Source organism: Anomaloglossus baeobatrachus, chromosome 2, assembly GCF_048569485.1.
Source record: "Anomaloglossus baeobatrachus isolate aAnoBae1 chromosome 2, aAnoBae1.hap1, whole genome shotgun sequence".
In the NCBI taxonomy this organism is placed as follows: domain Eukaryota; kingdom Metazoa; phylum Chordata; class Amphibia; order Anura; family Aromobatidae; genus Anomaloglossus; species Anomaloglossus baeobatrachus.
This window is the reverse complement of record NC_134354.1, coordinates 110,900,228-110,925,779: the sequence shown is the minus strand read 5'-3', so window position 1 is coordinate 110,925,779 and position 25,552 is coordinate 110,900,228. Positions and strand designations below refer to the sequence as shown.

The 25,552-nt window shown below is 40.8% G+C and overlaps 1 protein-coding gene across 1 annotated transcript in view; it reads left to right on the top strand.

Moving 5' to 3' along the window:
* LRRC75A (leucine rich repeat containing 75A) overlaps positions 1 to 25,123 on the top strand; it is a 458,785-nt gene extending 433,662 nt beyond the window's left edge. Inside the window, exon 4 of the mRNA XM_075335269.1 lies at positions 22,537 to 25,123. Coding sequence (XP_075191384.1) covers positions 22,537 to 23,056 — 520 coding nt within the window. The 3' untranslated portion in view covers positions 23,057 to 25,123. The remainder of the gene's footprint in view (positions 1 to 22,536) is intronic.
* The last annotated feature ends 429 nt before the right edge of the window (positions 25,124 to 25,552 follow it).

Genomic DNA, 25,552 nt, shown 5'->3' with positions numbered 1-25,552 from the left:
TGTTCAGTGCGCCACCTCCGCTTACAGAGTCCAGATCTTATGGTCGTATTTTCCTCCAATTCATGATGGTAATGGGGCCATTACCCCTTGTGAGATAAATGTCTTCCTCCAGATGGTAACGGCGCCTCATTTATTTCAAGATGTTCCAGGCGCCACCTCCGCCTACAGACTCCAGATGTTATGGGAGTCTTCTCCTCCACTGATGGTACTGTATGACCTAGATTGCAGATAAACAAATATGTAAATGAGATATTTTTAAAAGTATAAGTAAAGCAAAGAGTAAAGAGGAGCAAGATGGCTTGTTGTGTTCTGATTAGGATTTTGGATACTCACTTTTTACTGATGGTTTGTGCCCCAGCAACAAAAGAACAGAGATCTTAATCTATAAAAAAAAAACTAGTGTGAGTTTCATGAGGTCAGACACATCTTCTGGAGACAAAACAGTGATGGGGGGAATAGACTTTACACAGGAGAGAAGGGAGTTAGGGATTTACGTTACAGCTATTACCGCATGTGTATTTACCTGGATAGGAGGCTGGTGTTCCTGCTGTCCTTCCTGAAAAGACAAAACAGAAATAAATTAATACATTACCTAGAAAGAAAAAATATTCTTGTAGTCATGTCCTCAGTGCCTGCAGTTACACTTTATTGTATGTACATTCTGATTCTAGCTCCATAGTTGCAGAATTTAAAGGGAACCTGTCAGGTGCAATATGCAGCCTGAACCACGAGCAGTTCTGGGTGTATATTGCTAATCCCTGCCTAACTGTCCCAGCCTCTAGTAAAATAGATAAAGGGATCTTTAGAAAAAGTATTTCTAAAGATCCCATATAATATGCTAACGAGGCCAGCGACTAGTTGCAAGAGCGTTAGTTCCCTTGTCTAGTTATCCCCATTAGCATGTAACCAGGCCCCTTTGGACATGCTAGCATGCTAATGAATGCGCAGCATCAGAGGATGGTCGCGCTCACCTCTCTGCTGCCATTGCGTTCGATGCTGGACTTTGGCTCAGTGCGCATGATCCCGGACTCTCGGTCATATGCACTACATGGGTTTGAAGCCAGGACGCGTACACCAGGCTTCATAGTCCGCATGACTGAAAGTCCGGGATCATGTGCACTGAGTTGAAATCCAGGAGTCGGATGCGATGGCAGGAGAGAGGTGAGTGTGACCGCCCTCTGACGCTGTGTGTTCATTAGCATATTAGCACACCCACAGGGGTGTGCTTACATGCTAAGAAGGCTAGAGGAGGAATACTCCAAAAAACCATCACAAAAGTGAGGGTGGATCCAGACTTTTCTGGAATCCAACCCCAATAGCACAAACTCATAGGCTTATTAGAAAAAGAGAAAACGAGTTTTTAAGGTGCAAAGAGATAACAAGTTTTTATTAAACACAGGTGGGGGGAATCCAAACAGTCATTAAAAGCATGTAAAAACATAAATGGCGGTTGTCCCCTACATTAGGGCATGGTACATGAATTTGATTGTTGATACATACAACATATGGACAGCACGTGCTTGATGGTGCAGAAAGGACACCTGGGTGTTAGTACATATAGGCCACAAAGAAAAACAGTAACAGCACATCATTGGACAAGATTACTGAAAAGTTCCATAATTGTCACAAGACCACAGAGTGTATCTGAATCAGGCATAACAAGCTTATATGTGCAAAAGCATTAAAAGGATATACTGCCTAGAGCACTCTCAGGTCATGCTGCCGATAAAGTACATAGCACTGTAAAGTTTGTAGCCATAATAAGGTTTCAAAACCCCAGTCAGAGCCCACACACATGAAGCACAATGCAACAAGAGCCCATTACCAGTCCAACCACGTAAGGGGGAAAGGTCCGCCAGTCACTGCAGCCTCAGGAAGACCTACGTACGTTTCGATATTGCTTATATTAAATCTTCATCAGGGAGGAGGCAAGAGGTGCACACACTCCCCTGTCGCTGGCTTTTAAATATGCCATAGTGATTGCCGCGGACCCGGAAGTCTCGCTCGCGGCAATCACACCTGGCGCCGGACGAAAGAACGCGAGATGACGGCCGTCACGTCATCTTCGCGCCTGCGCGGGAGCGGGGACGCGTCACCAAGGCTCCCGCGCATGCGCGCGACGTATAGACGGCCCCAGCTCTGCGTCCACGAGCGGCACCAGATGCGATCGCACCGAGACAACCGGATACCACGGCAAATGTATACAGATCTCTCCGTAATATGAAATAACATAATAGCTTTTAACAATAAGATGACAATGAATCGTATAGGAAAGTCCATCTTTAGTTGTTCATGTGGTTTGGGAGAGATGGTGGATCTCAGACAGCGGGCATATAGTCATTTTCTAGGTCCTGCAAAGGAACATGCATAAATCGATAAATGAGCCAGAACAGTAGGGTGGGATGCACAAAAGTTGAGGCAGATTAAAAACAGTTAAAAACATAAATAAAAAGGACAAAGGATACAGGTGAAGGAGCAAATGGCAATTCAGAATGAGCAACGGGCATAGACCCGAAATGGAGCACAAAATGTACATGTATATATATGTGGTCCATTATATATATAGAAAGGTGGCCTATATGTACTAATACCCAGGTGTCCTTTCTGCACCATCAAGCACGTGCTGTCCATATGTTGTATGTATCAACAATCAAATTCATGTACCATGCCCTAATGTAGGGGACAACCGCCATTTATGTTTTTACATGCTTTTAATGACTGTTTGGATTCCCCCCACCTGTGTTTAATAAAAACTTGTTATCTCTTTGCACCTTAAAAACTCGTTTTCTCTTTTTCTAATATGCTAAGAAGGCTGTCTAGCCAAGGGAACTATTGTTTAGTCCCCTCGCTCATTAGCATATCATATGGGATCTTTAGTAATACTTTTTCTAAAGATCCCTTTATCTATTCTACTATAAGCAGGGACTGTTATGCAGGGATTAGTAATATGCACTAAGAACTGGTTGTGGGTGCATATTGCACCTGAAGGGTCCCTTTAATTCAGGGCTGTGGAGTCGGAGCTCATTTTGGTGGAGTCGAAGTTGGTATAAAATGCACCGACTCCTAAAATATATAATAAATTGGGGACAGTAGTGTAATGCAGAATGTGCTGAATATTTTACTAAATAATATTTGGTATAATGCTTATATTTAAGTGAAAAATTTATTGTTGTACAATGTGAACATTAGACCTTTAATCATTTTTATGATACAATAATCAAGATATTTAGATAGAACATAAAATATATTTATTGGAATACAACTTTAGAACACAAAAAACTGTAATAAATTGTAAATATGTAATACAATAATTATATATATATATATATATATATATATATATATACACACACACACAAGATATATATGCAATCTACTGTATATTACATAGTGTATTAAATATTCACAATTTATTACAGTTTTTTGTGTTCTAAAGTTGTATTCCAATAAATATATTTTATGTTCTATCCAAATATCTTGATTATTGTATCATAAAAATTATTAAATGTCTGATGTTCACATACACTTGTTCATGTACTACTATAAATTTTTCACCTAACTGTAAGTAATATATATAGGAGTCGGAGTCAGAGCAAGAGAAATTGAGGAGTCGGAGTCGGAGTTGAAGGTTTGGCTTACCGACTCCACAGCCCTGCTTTAATTGACAGCGCTGATCTCTTTGCAGTAATACAGTATCCACTGAGTAACCAGCAGATCTGCAGGAATAATTTGTACCATTTGTGTCCTATAGAGGGAGAGAAAAACTCTACATCCCAAATTCATCAGCGCTGGCAATTTGAGCATCAGTCTTGATGAAGGCTGTGCAGGCGTAAGATGCTCCAAATTCATGACAAGGGACGTGCCTCTTAATTAATTTGGAGCATCTTGCAGATAATATTTGCAGCACAAGAAATGTTATTCCGTTTTTTGTCATAAATTCTACTCCACTTTTTTTGTGTTTGTAATGATGAATTTGTCACCTGCGCTTAATCCTGCCCCTCCCGGCTAACATCGTCCCACAGTTCAAAAGTGACCAGGCCTGGGGCAAAAATGTCAAAAGTTGCAAATACGAGTTGTTAAAAAAAAAAGATTAACTGCCAACAACTAGTGGATGGATTGGGACCAAAGTTTTCTGGTAATATAGTGTTATATTACAGTGTTTATCATTATTTTCTATAGGACAGTGTAATAGTACCGTAAGAAATGTCCTATAAATGCAGCAAAAGTGTTGACCCTGGTTTATCATAGGTGTGAGAAAAGTCTAAAAGAACAGGGCAATCCGTTGAGAATAAAAAAAAAATAAAAATGTGTATATAGCAAATATATCCCTTTACTAAGATGTTGGGATGCAAAAATGTGAAGAGAAATCTCTACCCATAGCATCCTCTCACTCCTCCTCTCCTTGCAGGATGCATTAACAGTTATAGGCTTTGACTCCTCACCTGGGGATCATCACCACGGGTTCTTCTTCCTCATCCTCCCCTATAGCGAAATCCCTGTATAACAATATAATACAGATTATATATGAATATGCACTTATTGTAGCAGCCGTTGGAAATATACAAAGATGGGGGAATTATACAAACACACAACAGATCACAGTGGTCAAATATATGAACCCCAGACCATTGTAAATGAGGGCATCTCGGCTTCTCCTTCATACTTACATGATGGTATTCAATTTTGGCCGCCATTCATAGGGGGGAAATTTAAAAGGTCTATAAGAGAGAACACAGGTTAGGAATAGTGACACTTTGTCCCATCAGAAACTTACAGAAAATGTTATTAATAATGATGTCTTTATCAAAACCATAAAGGGAAACACAAGAATCTAGTCCTCTCTTCCCCATGGATGATAATCGCACATTTCACAGATTATTCCTATATCCCACTGCTAAGAAAGTGTCTCTATTGTGAGATAAATACCTGAATGCCCGTGGTGCTGCCATCAGTTTCTTTATCCATCTAAAACAGAGCCATAATGTGATCATGTGATTATCTGATCAATCAAACTCGTTATTTTGAATAATGAATGCTTATATGTATTTATTAAATTAACTTCAGTGGAATCAGATAAACATCAGTAGAACTAATTTATCAGCAGGAAAACTATACAATACTTATCAGCTTAAAGGGAATCTGTCAGCAGATTTTTTTGCTATCGAATTTGATAGCAGCATAATGTAGAGAGAACCTGATTCCATAGATGTATAACTAACTAGGCTGCTTGGGGCAGTTTTGATAGAATCCCTGTTTTGTCTGGTATGGAGGTAGCAGAGCTAAGACTTCTTGGCTGTGTATACCTCCACCCACTCCACTGACTGTCAGCCTCCTGTGTACACTGTCACCATGCTGCCAATCAGTGGAGATACACATATTAGCCTGACTGATATGTCCAAAACATGTAGACAAACAGTGATAATCTCCTGCTAATAAACACTGATTTGTATTGAGACTACAGCACACAGGCTAATTGTTCACACACCCCTATATATATATATATATATATATATATATATATATAATATATATATATACTGTATATATATATATATATATATATATATATATATATATATATATATATATATATATATATATATACTGTGTATATATATATATATATATGACTAAATGAGCAATCTTTGTGCACTGATATACTTACATCAGGTCTTCATCATCCAAATTAGACCTGTGCAAAGAATAGAGAAGAAGAGAAGACAATCAGAGCCCAACGCCCAACAGATATTCATTTCTACCAATAGTAGAGGGATTGGATGTAATGAGATTTTATGTACTTCCATACTGGAGAATCTAATTTATTAATCTCCGTACCAAAAGTGCAGTATTTCGGCATATGTTTGCCTATAATTGGCCATGGGCATAACGACGTATACAATGACAATGGTGGTTATTCAGCCTCAGACAAGCTTCACATTTACAATAAAGATTTACTCACCTAATTTCTGGATCTTTATCTAAAAATAGAAATATTTCATATTAAAATGAGATTTTTCCAAATAATTAGGAGAATAATTTAAAGTCCATCCTCATGTTGGAGATATAATGTAATATAACATCAGTGTCCAGTGATCACTTAGTTCTGTATCATTATTATGTTACACTGATATTTTGGAGATAAGATCATCAGAGGAGACATTATAACGGTATTCTAGACCCGCTGCTTAGTTACTTCTTAATATGGCGGCATTAGATCCAGGAGCAGCGGGTGCCCGTGTGTCTCCTTACAGGATCTATAGAGGGAGAGCCATTGACAAGAGGCTTATGGGCTTGTGATCTTGGGAAATGTTATATACTCACTAATCAGAAAGTTTCATGCTTTTTCTAGGAAACCGCTTTGATCAGCCCGACTATAAATGGGTAATGTTTATAACTTTAATGTGCAAAAACCAATGTGGTGATGAAGGAAATATGTGATAAGGGGCATATGTCGTTACAAGATGTGAAACTTCTAAACTTTAAGATAAGATATATATATATATATATATATATATATATATATATATAATGGCAGAACTCACCCTGTACGCCGGTCACTGCCGCCTGTAATAGTAACAGAGAGTCAGCACAGTATATTATGTGCCCCGTGGTATAATATTATATAACAGTCCGTTTACCTTGATGTTACATGGCGTCAGCAGGTCCTTTATGTACAGGGATGCTGGTTCCTGCACATGTAAGAAAAACAAGGACCATGTCATCTCCAGATATTTATATAATGTGGTAGGGCAAGAAGTAAAATGACCCCATGTGTGTTACCTCCACTCTGTATGTACTGATAACAGGACGAGGATTGGAGAAACGCTCAATAGAGAGAGGAAACATTTCCTACTGCTGGAAATAATTAAAGGAAATCTGTCAGCAGGTTTTTGCTAACTCATCTGAAGCATGATGTAGGAGATCCTGAATCCAACAATGTATCACTTAGATTACTGGGTGCAGCCGTTCTGACACAATCAGAATGTTTAGATTTAGCCATGTAGCAGAGCTGACAGAGCTGTCCCGTCCACACCAGGCCTCTATAGAGATTACACATTGACAGTGAAGTGTCAATCAGAGGAGGGGGCGTGCCGGACTGCTGTGGGAGGGACATTGTAGTCTAGCAATAATAAAGGTCCTGCTGCTTAAACAAACATAGCAAAAAAAATAAACAGATTGACAAGACAGGCATCCCTGAATTCTGTGTTTTAATAGAACATGCTGTCTTCGTATTACATAGCAAAAACCTGCTAATAGCGTCCCTTTGAAGGAATGTTTCTGTTCTTCCTTGAGCCATGGTCTGATCCTTCTTTAAATCTCCCATAAATTATATAAAAAGACCTAATGATCCATGACTCATATACCACCAAGAGAGGAAACAAATCTAGAGATGTATTGTATGTGCTGGGTGGAGAATCCGCTATCACATCTGGATATGTTCTTTGCACATTGTAACGACTTCATAATACCAGTATTTATCCTGGAATCGCACATGCAGGAGATCCACAAGTGAGAAGTGTACGGTCGTGCTCAGACGGCCATATAAAAAAATGGGCCAATCACGTCTGCAAATTGTGGACTTGATTGGCTCCATGTGCAGCTCCGTGTGTTCGTCTGTACTGTGCCGCCATCTATGTGTGCACTATATTATACAGTAAGTCAGAATAGTGCGTGATACAAATTTTCATGTTATTTTTACCTACACACCATCTGGGGAAACTCCAATGTACATTACCATATAGATTCTAATTGATCCGTGTGTGATCCACATAAACAGTACACGGTCCAAACACACGCTGGTCTGAACGAGCACTAAGTCTTTCCTTTATTGATTTTATTGCTTTAGGTGAAATTCACACACAATATAAAATATAAATTATGGAACTGCCATTAAAATAAATCAGTAAAGTGTGTGATAAAATCTGCATGTGTCTGGCCATGTTCGGATGCCTGCGGATGCAATGCAAGGGGCAAATCCACAGCAAATATGTGGCATATTCTGCTCTTTCTGAATGGGATCTGTGTAACTCTATAAGTAATGTTTAGAGATCAGCAAAGCAATCAATAACAAACTGAATTAGTTAAGAATTTCCCCTATTACAGTGGCTCGGTGGTTGGCACTGCCGTCTCACAGCGCTGGGGTCCTGGGTTCAAAAATCCCACCAAGGACATCTGCAAGGAGTTTATATGTTCTCCCCATGTTTGCTTGAATTTCCTCCGGGTTCTCCGCTTTCCTCCCACACTCCAAAGACATAGTGATAAGGAATTTAGATTGTGAGCTCCAATGGGGACAGTGATAATCACATCAGTATAGCACGGTGAAATTAATAGCGCTATATAAGGCCCCTTTCACACGTTAGTGATTCTGGTACGTTTGTGCTTTTTTTTAAACGTACCAGAATCACTGACATACGCAGACCCATTATAATGAATGGGTCTGCTCACATGTCAGTGATTTTTCACTGCACGTGTCTCCGTGCAGCGTACCCGCGTGTGCGTGATTGCCACACGGAGACATGTCTATTTTTTTTCTGGCATCACTGATGTTCCACGGACCACGCAGTGGTGTGGTCCGTGAAACACGTGCCAGAAAAAAACGTGCATTTAAAATAATAAACATTTTAACTCACCCGGCGTCCAGCGATGTCCTCTGCAGCCCGTTCTTCCTGCTGCTTCTAAGCCGAGTGATTACTGTCGCGCATATTCATTATGCGCGACACAGCCGACCCAGAAGCAGCTGCTGCGGGGGTCACCGCCGGCCGGATGCTGCGTCGCGGGAGCGATCAGCACCATGGACAGCGGGAGCGGGCGCAGGTGAGTTGATTTCGAAGTGCAATCACGGGCCACGGAGAACGGAGCCCGGATTGCACTTAGACAACCCACGTGTGCCGAGATTCACGGCACACGCAGGGACATGTGCGTGTTTTACACGCCAGTGAAAAACGTCTGTGTTTTTCACTGACGTGTGAAACGGGCCTAAGTGAGTGAAATAAATAAATTCTGAAGAATTGGACATTTTTGGCATTGAATTTTCTCAATCAAGAACTTTTCCATCCAGCTACCATTTTGCTAGATATTTTTTTAGGGTTGGGAAGGGGTTAAAATAAACAATACTCCCCTTTCTCTACCTGTTCTTATGCCGCCTTTGCTGTTAGCACAGATCTCCTGTCCTCCATACCGGTCTTCTGTTCTTCCAGGGAACCGACCATAAAGGGTTTTTCATGATTTAACTCCTTTCCATTCATCAGGGCAAACGGTGCAAAATTTGCTCTAATTTGTCTGGCAACTTCGAATTGGTGAAAATCTATGATCCCTACTGATTTTGAGCGAATCTGCCCAAACTAAATTTTGGAAAATTCGCTCATCTACAATGCCGAAAATTTCATAGCAAGTTGCTTTTGTGAATCCAGACCTACATTATATACTCTGTAAGGCCATTTGCACACACTGCGTTTTTGATGCATTTTTTGGTGCAGTTTTGTCACAAATCTACATGCCTATCCTTATTCCAGCAAAGTCAATGAGACTTCTGAAGTGCTGTGCACATGTTGCTTATTCTTTCTTTGCAGATTTGGTGCAGAAAATAATCTGCATTTTGTCAATTCTTGGTGTGTTTTTCAGCCCTTCCACCTGTTGACTTCATTATGAAAAACGCATGAAAAAAACACACGAAAAACGAGGCCAAAACGCACCACATTTTTGGTGTGTTTTCTGCCTGAAGATGCAGATAATTTCTTCACCAAATACTCAGCGTGTGCACACAGCCAATAATGTATATTTTCAGGCTTTACATTAGAGGTTATATTCTCTGAATTAGTTAGAAAAGGTCTTAAGTAAGGACCAGGTTCAAGTATAAATAAAGTCCAGACCAAGTTCATGCTTTGTGTGTACAATGTATACATTTATATTTATCAGGACAGTAAAGGTACAGAGCATATAACAGACGCCGTGTGCGAGCGGCCGCAGAGCGCACACTGACCACACATCACTGGTCAGGTGCACGCCGCGCATGCTCCAACTAAGCTCCGCCCACTACAGGGAGGATTTGAAATTGACAGTTGGAAATAACTGATGTGAAATGTCTGGGGTTCCTAGATCCTGTCCTACAGATTTCCTCCCTCCTAATCTCATGCATTGTGTTCTGTACAAGGCGGGTATTACCGGGATTATATTCTCTGCACTATATGGCAGTTTATTACATTACCCATTTTTACCCGCATTCTCAGTAATTCTACACTACATGGTAAATACTGACTCACCCAATTCGGGAAAAATAGTGGATAGTCCATGTCCAAATTATGGATCGTCTGTATCCACTTGTCACTTTCCTCTTACTCCTCAACCACTGGTATATATCAAATATCACAGAAAAAAAGCACCTGAAAATAAGAGAAGGAACATTTCATGGAGGAAAGATATAAACTAGATGGGAAGTAACAATATTGGCAGGAGGACGTGACAGCCACTTACAATCCAACTCCAACTGAAACCCTCAAACCCGTGCCTGCTCGGCAGCTCCTTATATAGCCTTCCCTGGTGATGTCACACTGGGAGTCTGACATCTTCAGCCGCATCACCTTAAAGTGATAGCGTCCATATAATTCAATATCCCTGAAACCAACTCTTTCTAAACCTCCTATGTATAAGGAATTAATCAATACAATTTTTTCCAATGTTTGGATTTCTACATTCTGATCATTGTTAAAGCTATGTATAAGGGGTGTGGATGTACAGTAGGTATATAGAGAGGTCCAATAAATTGTGCAGAAAATACCATAATGTAATATTTACGTAGTTTATTATTGTTATCAATGTAAATAAAATGTGGTTTAAATATATAGAAGTTTTTTGTATAAAATTATATCTAGAAGCAAAGTTTTAGGCCAGGGATAAAAAGCAATTTCTATCAACCTATTTAATAAACTATTAACATGAAATATGCAACCTGTTTTTTTTCTAATATTATTAGATATAAAATGTTTACATTTGATCTATAGGAGTGTATTTTTTCTTAGGTTCTTAGACTTCTATGTGAGATGAGCGGACCCGGACAGTAGAGTTCGGTGTTTGTACCATACACAGACTTTTCTAAAAAATCAGTGTTTGCGTTTGGAGTTTGGGAGCTTTACGTTTGCTGACTAGAGATGAGCGGACCCGTGGAAGATCAGGTTCGATGGGTTCAGATGGACTTTATATAAAGTTCAGTTCTGGACCCGACTTGACCTGATCCCCATTGGGAGTCACAGATTGGGCAGTTTGGGTCTCCGCCCACATGCAGCCCGGCATAAACAGATCATTTCCAGGGGAGGATTGGCGGGGTTATTACACTTTTTTTGTACACACTACATCTGATATCGCTGCTGTTGCCCCCGGTGCACAGCATTCACACACTGCAAGTGGCTCACACTTTTTGATCTCTTGTTAATTTAAATGCAATGTTGCAGCAACCAATAAATTGTAATTTTGTTCCATGGAATTTTTTTCTCACTATGCGTGTACCAATCAGAATTGATTTGATTTTTTGATAAATCAGGCATTTCTGAACATGGCAATAGCAAATATATGTATTTTTTTATTTTTATTTTATTTTCAATCGGGCAAAAGGGGGATGATTTGAACTTTTAGTATTTTTTTTTTTATATTTTTGATACTTTTTGTTCACATTTTTTATTGATTTTACCAGTCTCCCTAGGGGCCTTTATGATCAGGAAAAATGCAATGTCCCTGTGAGCGCCAACTCTGCTGCCTCTCACAGGAAGTAAGTCATGATAGATTCAGGGGTCATCATCTGACCCCTTGCTGCCATAGGAATACATTGGCTATCCATAATCGCGTCACGGGGCCGCTGAGGAACACTGCAATCTCTGCCGCAGCCTTTTCCTTTAAAGCGTACTGTCAGAGTTTGACAACATGATCTAAGGGGTTAACAGGCGCGTGTGAATCAGCCTTTCAACAAAATTTATTAGCATATAAACAGCACGCAAACGTGGACACAGACTTTTTTTTAAAAGTCTGTGTTTGAGTTCGATCCCCGGACACCAATTATCTAGTACAAACCCCGAACTTTACCATTCAGGTTCTCTCATCCCTAGTCCTTAGTCCTTTTATGTCTTACAGACCCTAAGTTGGCACATATCATGGCCGTCTATTGGAGGAAGATGTTTATTGGAGGGAGATGTTACTTCTGGGTTTGATCTATGAGAACATAATATAGCTTTTTTCTAAGCCATAGGGACCAAGCTATGCTTAAAGGATTATTATCATCTTAGAAAGTTATCGGTGACATTTACTGATCACTCATGGTCCCACCTGAAAACAGGTGTCTGAAATTCAATGTATACAGAAGGCCAAGTGCCGGTTTTACCACAATTTAGTCACTTGTGAACACATCCATAAGTAAGATTATACTGCACGCTCTTCAGACATCTTAATCACTCACTATCCTCAATGGGGATCAACATGTATATTTCCTATCATTTGATGTGTTGAAGAAAACAAGAATACATGGAAGAATCCCATGCAAATACTTGGTCGATTTTCAACCGAGGACATATTAGTAATCAGTGAGCCACCATGCTGCCTTTGAAATTAGCTATTGTTTTTTGCTTTGCTTACCCCTCCTATTACAGCATTGTATAATGATGTAAGAACAGTGTATGGCTATGTGCACACACTGCGTCTTTTTGACGCTGCGTTTTTGTGCGTTTTTGGCCGCTAAAAACGCACAAACGCACCTGCGTCGAAAAAACGCGGCAAAAAACGCACGCGTTTTGCCGCGATTTGGTGCGTTTTTTTGCTGCGTTTTGCTGCGTTTTTGCTCACTGCGTCTTTATGCGTTTTTTATCAGTGAACAAAAAAAAAAGGTCTGATGTCATTTCCTTCTTCAATGTGTTCTTCATTCTCCACTAGTGTATGCAGAAGAGCAGACAGCTGCAGAACTACAAGGCTCAGCATATTCCATCCAATAGTGTATGCAGGAGAGCAGACAGCAGCTGCAGAACTACAAGGCTCAGCATGCTCCATCCAGGACTATATGCTTGAGGGAGAGTCAGGGGGAGCAGACCTACAAGGCTCAGCATCCTCCTTCCAGGACTGTATGCAGGATTTCTTTGCCCCCCCAAACAAAAAAAATGACGTGGGCTTCGCCATATTTTTGTATGCTAGCCGGGTACAGCAGGCAGGTACGGGCTGCCCCCAACCCCCAGCTGCCTATTTGTACCCGGCTGGGAACCAAAAATATAGGGAAGCCCTTTTTTTTTTAAATTATTTCATGAATTTCATGAAATAATTTAAAAAAAAAATGACGTGAGCTTCGCCCAAGTTTTGAGTCCAGCCGGGTACAACTAGGCAGCTGGGGATTGGAATCCACAGTGCAGGGTGCCCATATGCTTTCTGGGCACCCCCGCTGTGAATTGCAGTCCCGCAGCCACCCCAGAAAATGGCGCTTGCATAGAAGCGCCATCTTCTGGCGCTGTATCCAACTCTTCCAGCTGCCCTGAAGCCGGGTGGCTAGCTAGGTAATAATGGAGTTAGGGCTAGCTGTATATTATCAGCTAGCCCTAAGCCCGAAATTCATGGTGTCACGCCAATATTAGACATGGCCACCATGAATTTCTAGTAAAGATAAAAAAAAAACACAACACAGAAAAATATTTTTATTAGAAATAAAACACAACACAATTAGTGACTCCATCTTTATTGAAATAAAGCACCCCCCTCCGCAGTAATCCTGGGTCAGGGTCCCGCGCCGTCCAATCCGGATCCAATATCATCTGATCGGTTTGCTGGAAGGCAAAGCGATCAGATGATGTGTCAGGATCAAGTGCCTGAATCCCATCACACATCAGCTGATTGTATAAAAGCCGATTATACAATCAGCAGATGCATCGGTGAAAAAAAAAATAAAAAAAATAATACTCACTTATGTGCTGATTACCGGCAGCTCCTGGAGCGATGGGGCGGGAGTCTGATCCCGTCCGATCGCTGCAGCAGCTGCCGGTAATCAGGGATGAAGTCTCCTGACGCATCCGCTGATACCGGCCGGGCGCCCGCGTCACCGCGATACTTACGATCAGCTGATGCGTCAGGTGACTGCATCAGGTGATCCATCGCCAGGTCCTGCATCTATCGGAGGGTTCCCGGCCGTCTGCACACTGCCGGAGCGGGGGTGGCGATACCGTGAGAGGAGATGGGAGCGGGCATGGCACCGGGAGGCTGCAGACAGGTGAGTATAACTTTTTTTTTTTTTTCGACTGTTAACTTTTGTTTTCGCAGCCGCTTCCACCTCCTGCCTGTACATGTCGCCGCACGGCAGCAGACATGCACAGGACGGGAGGTGGACGCAGCGGTGACGGTACCGGGAGGATTCACGCTTCTGTATATACTGACAGAAGGAATCCTCTTCCTGTACACGTCACTTTACTACCCACCTCCTGCGTTTATAGCTGTATTTTTGGTCTTAGAAACGCACCAAAACGCAGCTATTTGCGTTTCTCATTGCGTCTTTCAACATCCCATTGAACTCAATGGATGAAAAGCGCAGTGAAAAACGCGGGAATAATTGACATGCTGCGTTTTTGTGGTCACCACAAAAACGCAGCTGAAAAAAAAACGCTGTGTGGGGACAGCAAAAATGAAAACTCATAGACTTTGCTGGGGAAGCAAAGTCATGCAGTTTTGAGGCCAAAAACGCACCCGAAAAACGCGCAAAAACGCCGAGAAAAACGCACTGTGTGCACATAGCCTATGGCTAAGTTCACATTGGTATTTCCGATTTTCATTTCTAAGTGTCGAATGTGTCACACTACCGAAACCACCACTAAGGAACTGGTTAACTCATAATGGGGTCTGCTGGGTTCCTGTCATATTGTCTGACATATTGATGGAAAGAATAGAGCTGCATGCTCCACTATTCTTCCTTGAAATATGACGGCGGCTCTGACGTGACTGTAAAGTCGCCTAATAACCGTGTGATCTTCAGCTAGAAGAACAATAGATGGAAAACATTCTCTGTCGCAGTTTTACTGTGAATCTCCTTCACTGACCTGTTTTGTGTAATTTGTATGAAAAAATGAGTCGTAAGAAGGGGTGGTTGATTGTCCCCCATATATAAAAGCTCTGAACTAGATAGATGAAAAGATACCGAGTCTATAATAGACCTCATTTCATATCCTCATAATGATAATCATTTTTCATGTTCTTTGCGCGGTAGGACTCAAAGCCATTAACAATTACAAAATGCGAACAGCGGAAAGGGAGAAAACAGGCAGCAGAATTGTAACAACAACACAAAGGATGATTACCTGTCATGGTGATTAACATACTGGAAAAGCCCAGGGTTCATAACGGTTTATAGGGAAATAGGCGCCGTCTACAAGGAGCCCCTCACAGGCACCATGAGATAGTATAAAAGAAGGGTTCATTTCCAATTTAGTTCCTGCCAACAATTTTGTGCTGCTTACACTGCTCAGCCATATCGTTGGCGGCCAGAGTGGAAGACAGACCTACCATAAAGGCAGACCAATGTGGGGTGGAAAGATGAGCCAGGCCTGCTTAGTCCCATCCACTTTCTAATTCAGCAGTACGATAATTTAAAATTATGTTCCACAGAATATCTCCATTGCTATTAACCATGGCTTACATTGCAGTATAGAACAGCTGCAGGCTTATGTTAGGGGACTATATTGAGCAAAGGGTGGTGCTAATAGTTAATTCAATAATGTGTGACCTCTTTGATTTATTTTGTGTCATTTCTTACCTGTAATCCTCCACGTTGGAAAATGTAGCAACAATTATATGCATCTTCACAAGACAATTCATTCTTCTTCTGTATCTGGGTCCTGATGATTTTGCTGAAAGCTGAAATCTTCATCATAGGTAGTCAAACTGGCAAAAAATTTATGAAAAGCTTGAAAGGGTAAACAAATCTCCGGCCCTGCTCTCTTGGGTGGCAAATCCTGACTCAGTGATTGGGGCAATTTTATTTTTGCAATAGGATCCTACCTTTTTCATGAAACTATGATGTACTAAACTATATCTAAACAGTATAAATTGAGTATGTTTAGTGAATAGAACAATGGTGGGGATGTCAACTTGTTCAAGTAAAGATTGGCCTTGAACAGATAAGATATGAAAATCAGGGGTGGAACAAACGCGGTCACAGGGATTGCAACTGCGACCGTGCTCCTTGGGTGCAGGAGGTTAGCTGGCCCCAGCTGGATGTGCATCCGAGGACGCACATCCAGCTGAAAAGCATCACAGCACAGAGACCCGTCGGGTCCTTGGACTGCGATACACACTGCCAGACAAATAGAAGCCAGCAGCTTTCATCGGCATCTCAGTGACTGATGGTGGCGCATATAAATGACGTAATAGCACAGACGCCAATCAAAGCTGCTAGCTTCTGTTCACTGGCTAAACAGTAGGACACCACGCAATGTGGGAGCTGGGGAGAGTGAGTATAATGTGTTTTTCTGCGTTAGACAGAACAGAGACATATTTACCATTATAGGGACATATATACCAGGAGGGCCCCAGGAGGGGGACAATATATAACGGGAGGGGGACCATATACGTCAAGAGGGAGACAGCATATACCAGGAGGGCCCTAGGAGGTGGACAGTATTTACCAGGAGGGGGACAGGATGTATCAGAATGGGGGGACAGTATATACCTGGAGGGGGACAGAAAATACCATGAGAGGGACAGTAGATACCAAGAGAGGAACAGTAGATACCAGGAGGGGTCAAGAAGGAGGACAGTATATACCAGGATGGGTTACATAATATATATAAGGATGGAACCAGAAGGGGACAGTATATACCAGTAGGTGGACACATATATCCCTATACCACTATGGGGAATATATATATACCAGGATGGTTCCAGGAGAGGGACATTATATAACAGTAGGTGGACATATATACCAGGATAGGGGACATATTTACCAGGAAGGAGCCCATGTTGGGGTACGTTAGAACAGGATTAGGAACATTACTACATAATGGGGGGAGCACAACCCATATGTCTGTATAGAAATTAGATCTGACCAACAAGTGGGAGGGAGCCCAGGTCCAACTTTTTCACCAGGGCTCAACAAACTATAGTTACACCCCTGATGAAAATGTTGTGTACTGGCGGCTGCCTGTGCCATTGCTATGGGCATATGTAGCAAATAAGGTAAAAATGTGATGTATGCAGTATTAATGTGCACAGTGTATAAGATGTTTTGCAACAATTCAGAAAATGAAGCTGTGAAACTTTTACCACATGATTACTTTTGCATTAGAGGTTTAGTTTCCAACCTTGTCCAAACCCAAGATCAGGCAGCCATCAATGACATTTGCTGTCAGCCATTGAGAATAATTTTATAAAAGGATGCTGCACTGCACGTGTGTACAGAGTGTATATCAGCCATGTTTAGTGCAGCTTTATACAGTAAATATTTTCTCTTGGTAATTGTGGCTCTTTGTGAAGAGGATCAGTCGTACAGGAGCAGGTGCCATGTAAGCAGCCTAGAGACTGAGCTGTTGTATCCGTCTCTCCAGTTATATCCTTACGGTTAAACCTTTTATCATTGGTATGAATTCAGCTCAGCTCGGCCTTAACAGGATTATGTCCTCCTGTGCTCACACACACGGCTTCTGCTGATTTAATGCACTTCACAAAATTAATTTTGTTTGTAGAGGGATAACTACAGCATTGTAGAGGGTAATGGAAACACTAATGATGGGTTATAATGAGTATAGCAATAGCAATGTTTCTCCATAAGGCTCCTTTCACATTGCGTTTTGCCTTAAGTTCACAGGTCCTGTCGGGGCATCCGTCCGAACCGCCCCTCCCCCACCCCGCAAAGCGTGTTTCGGACGCATGCGCCGGCAGGGCCACTCACTGTAATTGAGCACACTATGCTAGCGTGTGCTCTGTTATGTGCCATTTTTGCACATATACGTTTTCTTCAGACGGACACCCGAACGTAGTCGACTTTGCGGGGTGGGGGAAGGGCGGTTCGGACGGATGCCCCAACGGGACCTGTGGACATAAGGCAAAACCCAATGTGAAAGGAGCCTTACTCTGATGGGCAGAACAGTCGGGATGTTTTTGCATCCTTTCCTGAAAAAGAAAAAACAACAACAACGTTGGAGCCATTAGAAGTCGGTGGCATCTGTTGGGCAACAACACGCACCCAACAGGCCATGTCTATTATGGCTACGGTAATAATAGATGTAGTGTACTCAGTACCTAATCTATACTTCTTCAGGGGAACATCTCTTCACTTTACAGCATAAGATGACAGAAATATGTCTTGGTTTTATCACCCGACAAAAATAATTTTGTACTTTGATTTATGTATTGGCATTGATAATGGAGGAAACCAGTCTATAGAGTGAGGATTCTAGCAGCAATGTCTGTTTAGCTATTATAGCTTGTCACATGCAATATTATCCTTTTCTATGTTCTTTTTTGTGTGGCACAAAAAAAGAGAACAGACACGATCAACGCAAAGAAGCAATCCCTTTAGGCCTAAGACACACGGCATGAAAATCGGAGCGAGTGGAAAGCGATAAAACATCGCATTCCACTCGGACCAATATTACTCTGTCCCAACACCCATGAGTGATTAATTTCTCAGCCCTAATCGGACCGACAAAATAGTCGCAGCATGGGGCAAGTGCAATGCGATTCTTGTTTCTCTCACTCCCATTCAAGTCTATAGGGCTAGAGTAAAATCGCACTGCACTCACAGTACACTGGTGTACTGCGAGTGCAGGGCGAGAATGTCAATAGCCGGCAACGGAGGAGAGAGGGGGATAAATCCCTTCCTCCCCTCCTTAGTGCCGGCCCTCCCCTCCTCAGTGCCGGCCCACCACCCGCAGCTGTGGTCCGATCACATGATCGGACCTCAGTCGCAGTGACACTCGCATGACACTCGGCTCCCGCTGTGCTGCCAGCGTGACCCGAGTGTCATGCAAGGATCGCACATAACCCCATGTGGCCCCGGCCTTAAAGAGAATCTGGCAGCCCAAACTGACAGAATAAGCGATCCACATAGCCTTGTAGAGGATATAAAGATTGCCCCCTCATTACTATAGTTGATTAAACTAAATTTTCTACAGATCGGAGGCAGCGGTTACAACACTTAAAGGCCATTTACACGCTGCGACATCGCTAATGATATATCGTCGGGGTCACAGTGTTTGTGACGCACATCCGGCATCGTTAGCGACGTTGCAGTGTAACAAGTATGAGCGACCTTAAACGATCGCAAAAGAAGCAAAAAATCGTTGGTATGTGAGACGTCGTTCATTTACCAAAAATCGTTGTCTATTCAGTAGCGAGGTTGTTTGTCGTTCCTGTGGCAGCACACATAGCTATGTGTGACACCGCAGGAACGAGGAACAACCTCGTACCTACGGCCGGCCGCAGTGAGGAAGGAGGTGGGCGGGATGTTTGTCCCACTCATCTCCGCCCCTCCGTTTATATTGGATGGCTGCCATGTGATGTCGCTGTGACGCCGCACGTACCACCCCCTTAGAAAGGAGGTGGTTCGCCGGCCACAGCGACGTCGCAGGGAAGGTAAGTCCGTGTGACGGGTGTAAGCGATGTTGTGCGCCATGGGCAGCGATTTGCCCGTGACGCACAACCGACGGGGGCGGGTACGCTCACAAGCGAGATCGATAGCAATATCGCAGCGTGTAAAGTACCCTTAAAGGTCTTTATTGGGGCTATACCCCTCTACAAGGCTTTGTTCTTAGTTTATACTGTCGACTTGGGCTAACAGTAGCCCCTTTAACACTTTAATCAACAAAGGGTACCCTTTAAATACAATATACTAAGCCATACACTCAGTTCATAATAAAGAACAACACAAGACAAAAGTATAAGGCCTAAAAATGTCAATTTTTTATTTATACATTATTATTATTAAAATTATTTTTTAAAAAGAAAAAACATAAGTATATAGTAGGACAGGTGTGAACAAATCAGACAGACTTGTAGAAAATGACAATATATCAAACAATTTTAGAAAATATCCCTATGTAAAAAAGTGGCAAGTGCATAATTTACAATATTAGAATAGGAATATAAGATAGATATATATATATATATATATATATATATAAAGCAAGAAGGCCTGCGGAGACACCATCACATGTTTCTCAACGCTGGCAGGAAACATGTGATGGTGTCTCCGCAGGCCTTCTTGCTTTGAATATTTCCCAGGGGGCATTGCTCTAGAATCACTGCGTTGAGAAACACGTGATGGTGTCTCCGCAGTGGTGGATGTTGATCTCCCTAAGGTCAACCATCCTTGCTCACATATATATATATATATATATATATATATATATATATATATATATATATATATATATATATATATATATATATATATATATATATATATATATATATATATATATATATATATATATATATATATATATACAAAGTTAATATTGCACAATGTCACAATAAAAACACAATTATGACAAAAATTGTCCTACACTGAAAGACGTCTATTAAATTATTATTTTAATCCTACAGAATATATAGTTTCCTTAAAATATAGAAAAATTCAGTACAAAAAAGCGCAAAGTGTAGAAATTGCACTAGCCCTACACTGAGAGGACAATAAATAGCAAGTTATACCGTATAGAAAGCAATTTGTCCTATGACTAGGGTAATTATGATCCAATAATAGTATATAGACTTGATTAAATAAATGTATTGCACTAGAGCCAGCAGGATGAAAAAATAGATGTAAGAATTGGTGATTCTATAAGTACTACCAAACATGATTGGTGCGAATAATGCTATGGCAAAGTGCACAAGTCAGGATATAATACTAAGGAGCATTGACCTAAATCAAGTGGGAGCAGTGCAAATATGTGGCTGTAAAATAGTTAACTTACTGCAAAAGCAAAGTCCGTCCGATCCTACAGCTCCAACGTACGTTTCATGTGTTCATTTCTTCACTTGTGTTTCATGTGTTCACTTCCTTGTCTGGTCCCATAGGGTCAATGTGACCCCATGCAGATTGGTACCTAGCCAAGTATTAGTTATCACAAAGCAAAAAAATAGAAAAAGGAAAACAGATGCTGTGGGGTGGATGTAATGTGAGAGACTACAATCCATTTTGTTCTTATAGAAACCATCGTGTCTTTTAATTGAATGATGTCATAGGGCTCAGCTAACACTGCTGGGCGGAGAGGTTTCACATTTCTGTACACACCCCTGCGGCTCTTATTGGTGCATAATTCTGAGGAGTTATTTCTTTGTTTGGGATACTATATAAACTGGTCACGTGATGGAATAAAGATAAACTTTCAGTAAAGCATGTGTGCTGCAATGATTTTTTTTGAGAGCTCGTAAAATAAATCTTACTAATTTGGAGTTCCAATGGCATAGGAGTGTATTTCACTCACAGTAATGACCTCGGAACACTCACAATCCAATAACTACTAATTGTTGGATTCAGAATTATTATTCCAAGGGTTGTCCAAAGCGATGGCATTTTTTTAAATGTAAGTAAGTAACAAAAGGAATAACACTTCCCTACTGCTCTGGTGCCATCATTTCTCCACTCCTTTGCCAGTTTCTATTCTTCCTGCCCTAGCGATAATAACATGTTGATAAAACATGTGACTACTGCAGCCAGTCAATGGATGCAGCGGGGACCTCAGTGGTGTCAACATGTCACCACTATAGCCATTGATCGGCTGCAGTGTGATCATATTGTGCTGACATTTCATTTCTGGAGTAAGGAATATAAAATCATCGGAGCACCAACATTGGGTATGTGCACATGGCCCTGGTGGACACAGACAGAAAAGAGCCCCTGTTCAAGAACAATATATGAACTTTCCTAGCCCAAAAGCTCATCAAAATGTAAATTGCACCAGCTTTGGAAGTAGAAACACCTGACCTCTTGGGTCTCTGTGCGGCCGGACAGGTTGGACCAATGATAAATGGTTGGAAAATTCTTTATTTATTATAGAACCATCATTTTAATAAATCTACTGCCCGAGTGAAAATTGAAAGGAGCAATTGATTAGCGGTGTGAATTCTAAATGTGCGGCTTGTCAAATTAAGCTGCCGATTTTACCCAAAGCATGTCCACTATGGAAATCCAATAAGGTTTCCACTTCACACTCTGCAGTGAATCAGTCCTTTGTGGATGTACTCCTATTCCTTATGGTATTTTACAAATTTGTAAGCTTTTAAGAACAGTCCCTTTAATAGGGATCGATTCATTTTGATTTAGTTGTTCTAATGTAAGTAAAGATGAACTTAAATTTGTATAATCTAAAGTTGTCTGCTTTATTCCATAGGCGTGTTTTCATAGGCTATGTTTGTTATCGCAACTCAGGTAGCTTCATTCAAGTTCCAGTAGGAAAGATTGTAGCTATTTCTAGAAGAAACTAGAGGCTTTTGTAACCTTAAACTATTTTTTCATTGTCTACTTTTTTAACAGATTGTAATTGTTGGTAACTTTAATGAATAATTTACTCTAATTTCTTCTTCTTTCTACAGCTTAAAAGCAATTCTATCGGCAAGACCTCAAGATGGCACTTTAGATCTTTCAGGGATTCCTCTAACCATGAAGGACTTAGACCGTGTGATGCTTTATCTTCAGCACAATTCAGAAGACCTGGAGAATGTGGAACTCTGTTTTACTGAACTCACTGATGAAATGTTCTTACATATTTTGCCTGTCCTCAGTGGCCTTCCACATCTTACCACTCTGGCGCTCAATGGAAACCGTTTAACAAAATCCATCCTGAGGGAAATTACTGAAACTTTGAAAGACCTTAAAAGGTTTCCTAACATGACTTGGATTGACCTTGGCAATAACGTGGACATCTTCTCCCTGCCACAGCCTTTTTTAGTTAGTCTCAAAAAACGATGCCCAAAACAAGGGAATTTGCCAACTATTTTAGAATTTGGAGAGGGACAGCTAAGTGACCTAGAGAATCAAGACGCATCAACCGAGACTGAAGATGAGCAAGTGGTTAGTGGTTTAGACAATAACAGTGTGCAGACACAAAGTTAACTAGATGCTTCCTAATGTAGAACGACCTCGTATTTTCTTAACGATACGATGAGAAGTTATTGAATGATGTCAATCAAAGGAGCTCCACCATTTGATCGGAAACTCTTTTTTTTCCATTAAGACTGTTCTATAAATTTAAACTTCTTGCATTCAGCTATTTTATAGAAACCAAAGCATGCAATTTCAGAACGATATTCATCCATGTTCTATATTTCTGGTTAAACTCTTGGGAATGTAGCAAATTTGTTATTTAATATGCATTTTTATTCTAAAATATTTTCCATATTTTATGGTAAACTAGATGTTGCTTAATCTGTTGAATAACAAGTCTAAAATGTCATTCAGTAGGACATGAACAATATAGTTACTGAAAAGCCTTCCATTTTTCAGAAATTTTGCCTTTTGAGGAAATCAAAGAAAAAAGCCTCTGATTTCAAAGATATAGTATTGATACCACTGGTTTTACCACATCCGAATATGATGGTACATGTAGTAAACCCTATGTAATGTTACACTTAGGGCAGCTATATTGTGGTAAAGGGATCTGTGCCAACATAACAGGGCACATTAACCTTCTTGGATTCTATGTTTCATTCATCAATCCATAATTTTAACAGTGGGAAAAAAAATCCAGTTCACTATAATATTATGGTTAATGTGACCAATCTATACCTCATATTTTAGAGGTGTTAATACAGGTATGACAATTTTTGTGTGCTGTACTTTTATAGAGTTTTGAACAGTACAAAGTTAGATAAGAAAGAAAAACTTTAACTAGAAAATATATTTCAGAACCTAAATCTTTTTATACTTCTCTAAGGAATTCAAGGCTACAATTTGTAAATGTTTGTAAATGTATGGACTATGAAAATCCGCTCTTCTCTAGAAGAAAGAAGGAAGTTTCAGACAGACAGACTTCTTTCTTCCGGATGAAAGCTAATTTACATACACTTTTGTCCATGGAGCATTGTCTGGCCTTGGAGACTCCCGCAGACCAAAATATATAAAGATGTTTTCTCTTTTCGACCTATAAGTGGATACTTTGATTACCATGTGATATAATCGTGACAAATCAACAATGGTTTGCATAACATGGATGTCCATATCATAGGGAATAACTTTCTGATCGCCAGTGGTCTGACTGCTCGGACTCCCAGTGATCCCAAGGATAGGACTTCAGAATTTGAAGAATACTTGTTTAGAATGCAGCCTCGGTGAGCACGCTCGGCCTCTGCTCCATTCATTATCAATGGGATGCCCAGAAACAGCGGAGCGCTGTACGCGGCTTTCTGCTGAGTTCCAAAGACAGGGAACTGAGTAGAGGTCGAGCATGCACGCTTATGTTGCATTCAAGATGGGGCTTTACAAAACCCTTTTCTTGGGAGAATTTTGGGTCTCAATGGTCTGAGTGCAAGCGATCAGCAAGTTATCCACTCTCCTATGGATAGTGCTTTTGAGAAAACCCATTAATATCATATCTCTCAGCAAGTACTTTTTCAGCTTGTGGAGTCCTCTAGCATAGGTGGTCTTCTAAGCCAGGCAATGCTCCCTACAAAAGGGAATGCAAATTCTGACTTCCAGAAGGAAACTGACAACTGTAGGTAGCTATCAACTTAATGTCTAACCCATAAAAGAGCTTTGAATCATGACTTGAGACTTTGGCTTCCCCTCCAAATTCACCCCCAAAATTGAAAAAATAGAAAGAGATCAGTTATTGACCCACATAAGTTATGGCAAAACTAAAAAGGCAGCGTTATTTTTTAGTATGTGGAAACCATTTGACGATAGATAATGCCAACATCTATGTACTAAAATATCATATAGTCAGTGAATCTCATCATGTATGACACATGTCACTAATTGGCCAATATATAAGAAGAATCCTGCACTCAAATGGCAGTAAAAAGAAGATATTTAATTTGTGTCTCAAATGTCAAACATGTGGAAACAGTATGTGCTGCCGAAGCAATTGGCTAATGTTACCAATCTGCCTTAAAATCAACCCACCTGAACTGCATATATAAGAATTCAAGTCTTGGAAATGAACAGTGGGTAAAGAAAGTATTCAGACCCCTTTAAATTTTTCACTCTTTGTTTTATTGCAGCCATTTGGTAAATTCAAAAAAGTTCATTTTTTTTCTCATTAATGTACACTCTGCACCCCATCTTGTCAGAAAAAAACAAATGTAGAAATTTTTGCAAACTTATTAAACAAGAAAAACTGAAATATCACATGGTCATAAGTATTTAGACCCTTTGCTCAGTATTGATTAGAAGCACCTTTTTGAGCTAGTACAGCCATGAGTCTTCTTGGGAATGATGCAACAAGTTTTTCACTCCTGGATTTGGGGATCCTCTGCCATTCTTCCTTGCAGGTCCTCTCCAGTTCCGTCAGGTTGGATAGTGAACGTTGGTGGATGCCATTTTCAGGTCTTTCCAGAGATGCTCAATTGGGTTTAGGTCAGGGCTCTGGCTGGGCCAGTCAAGAATGGTCAC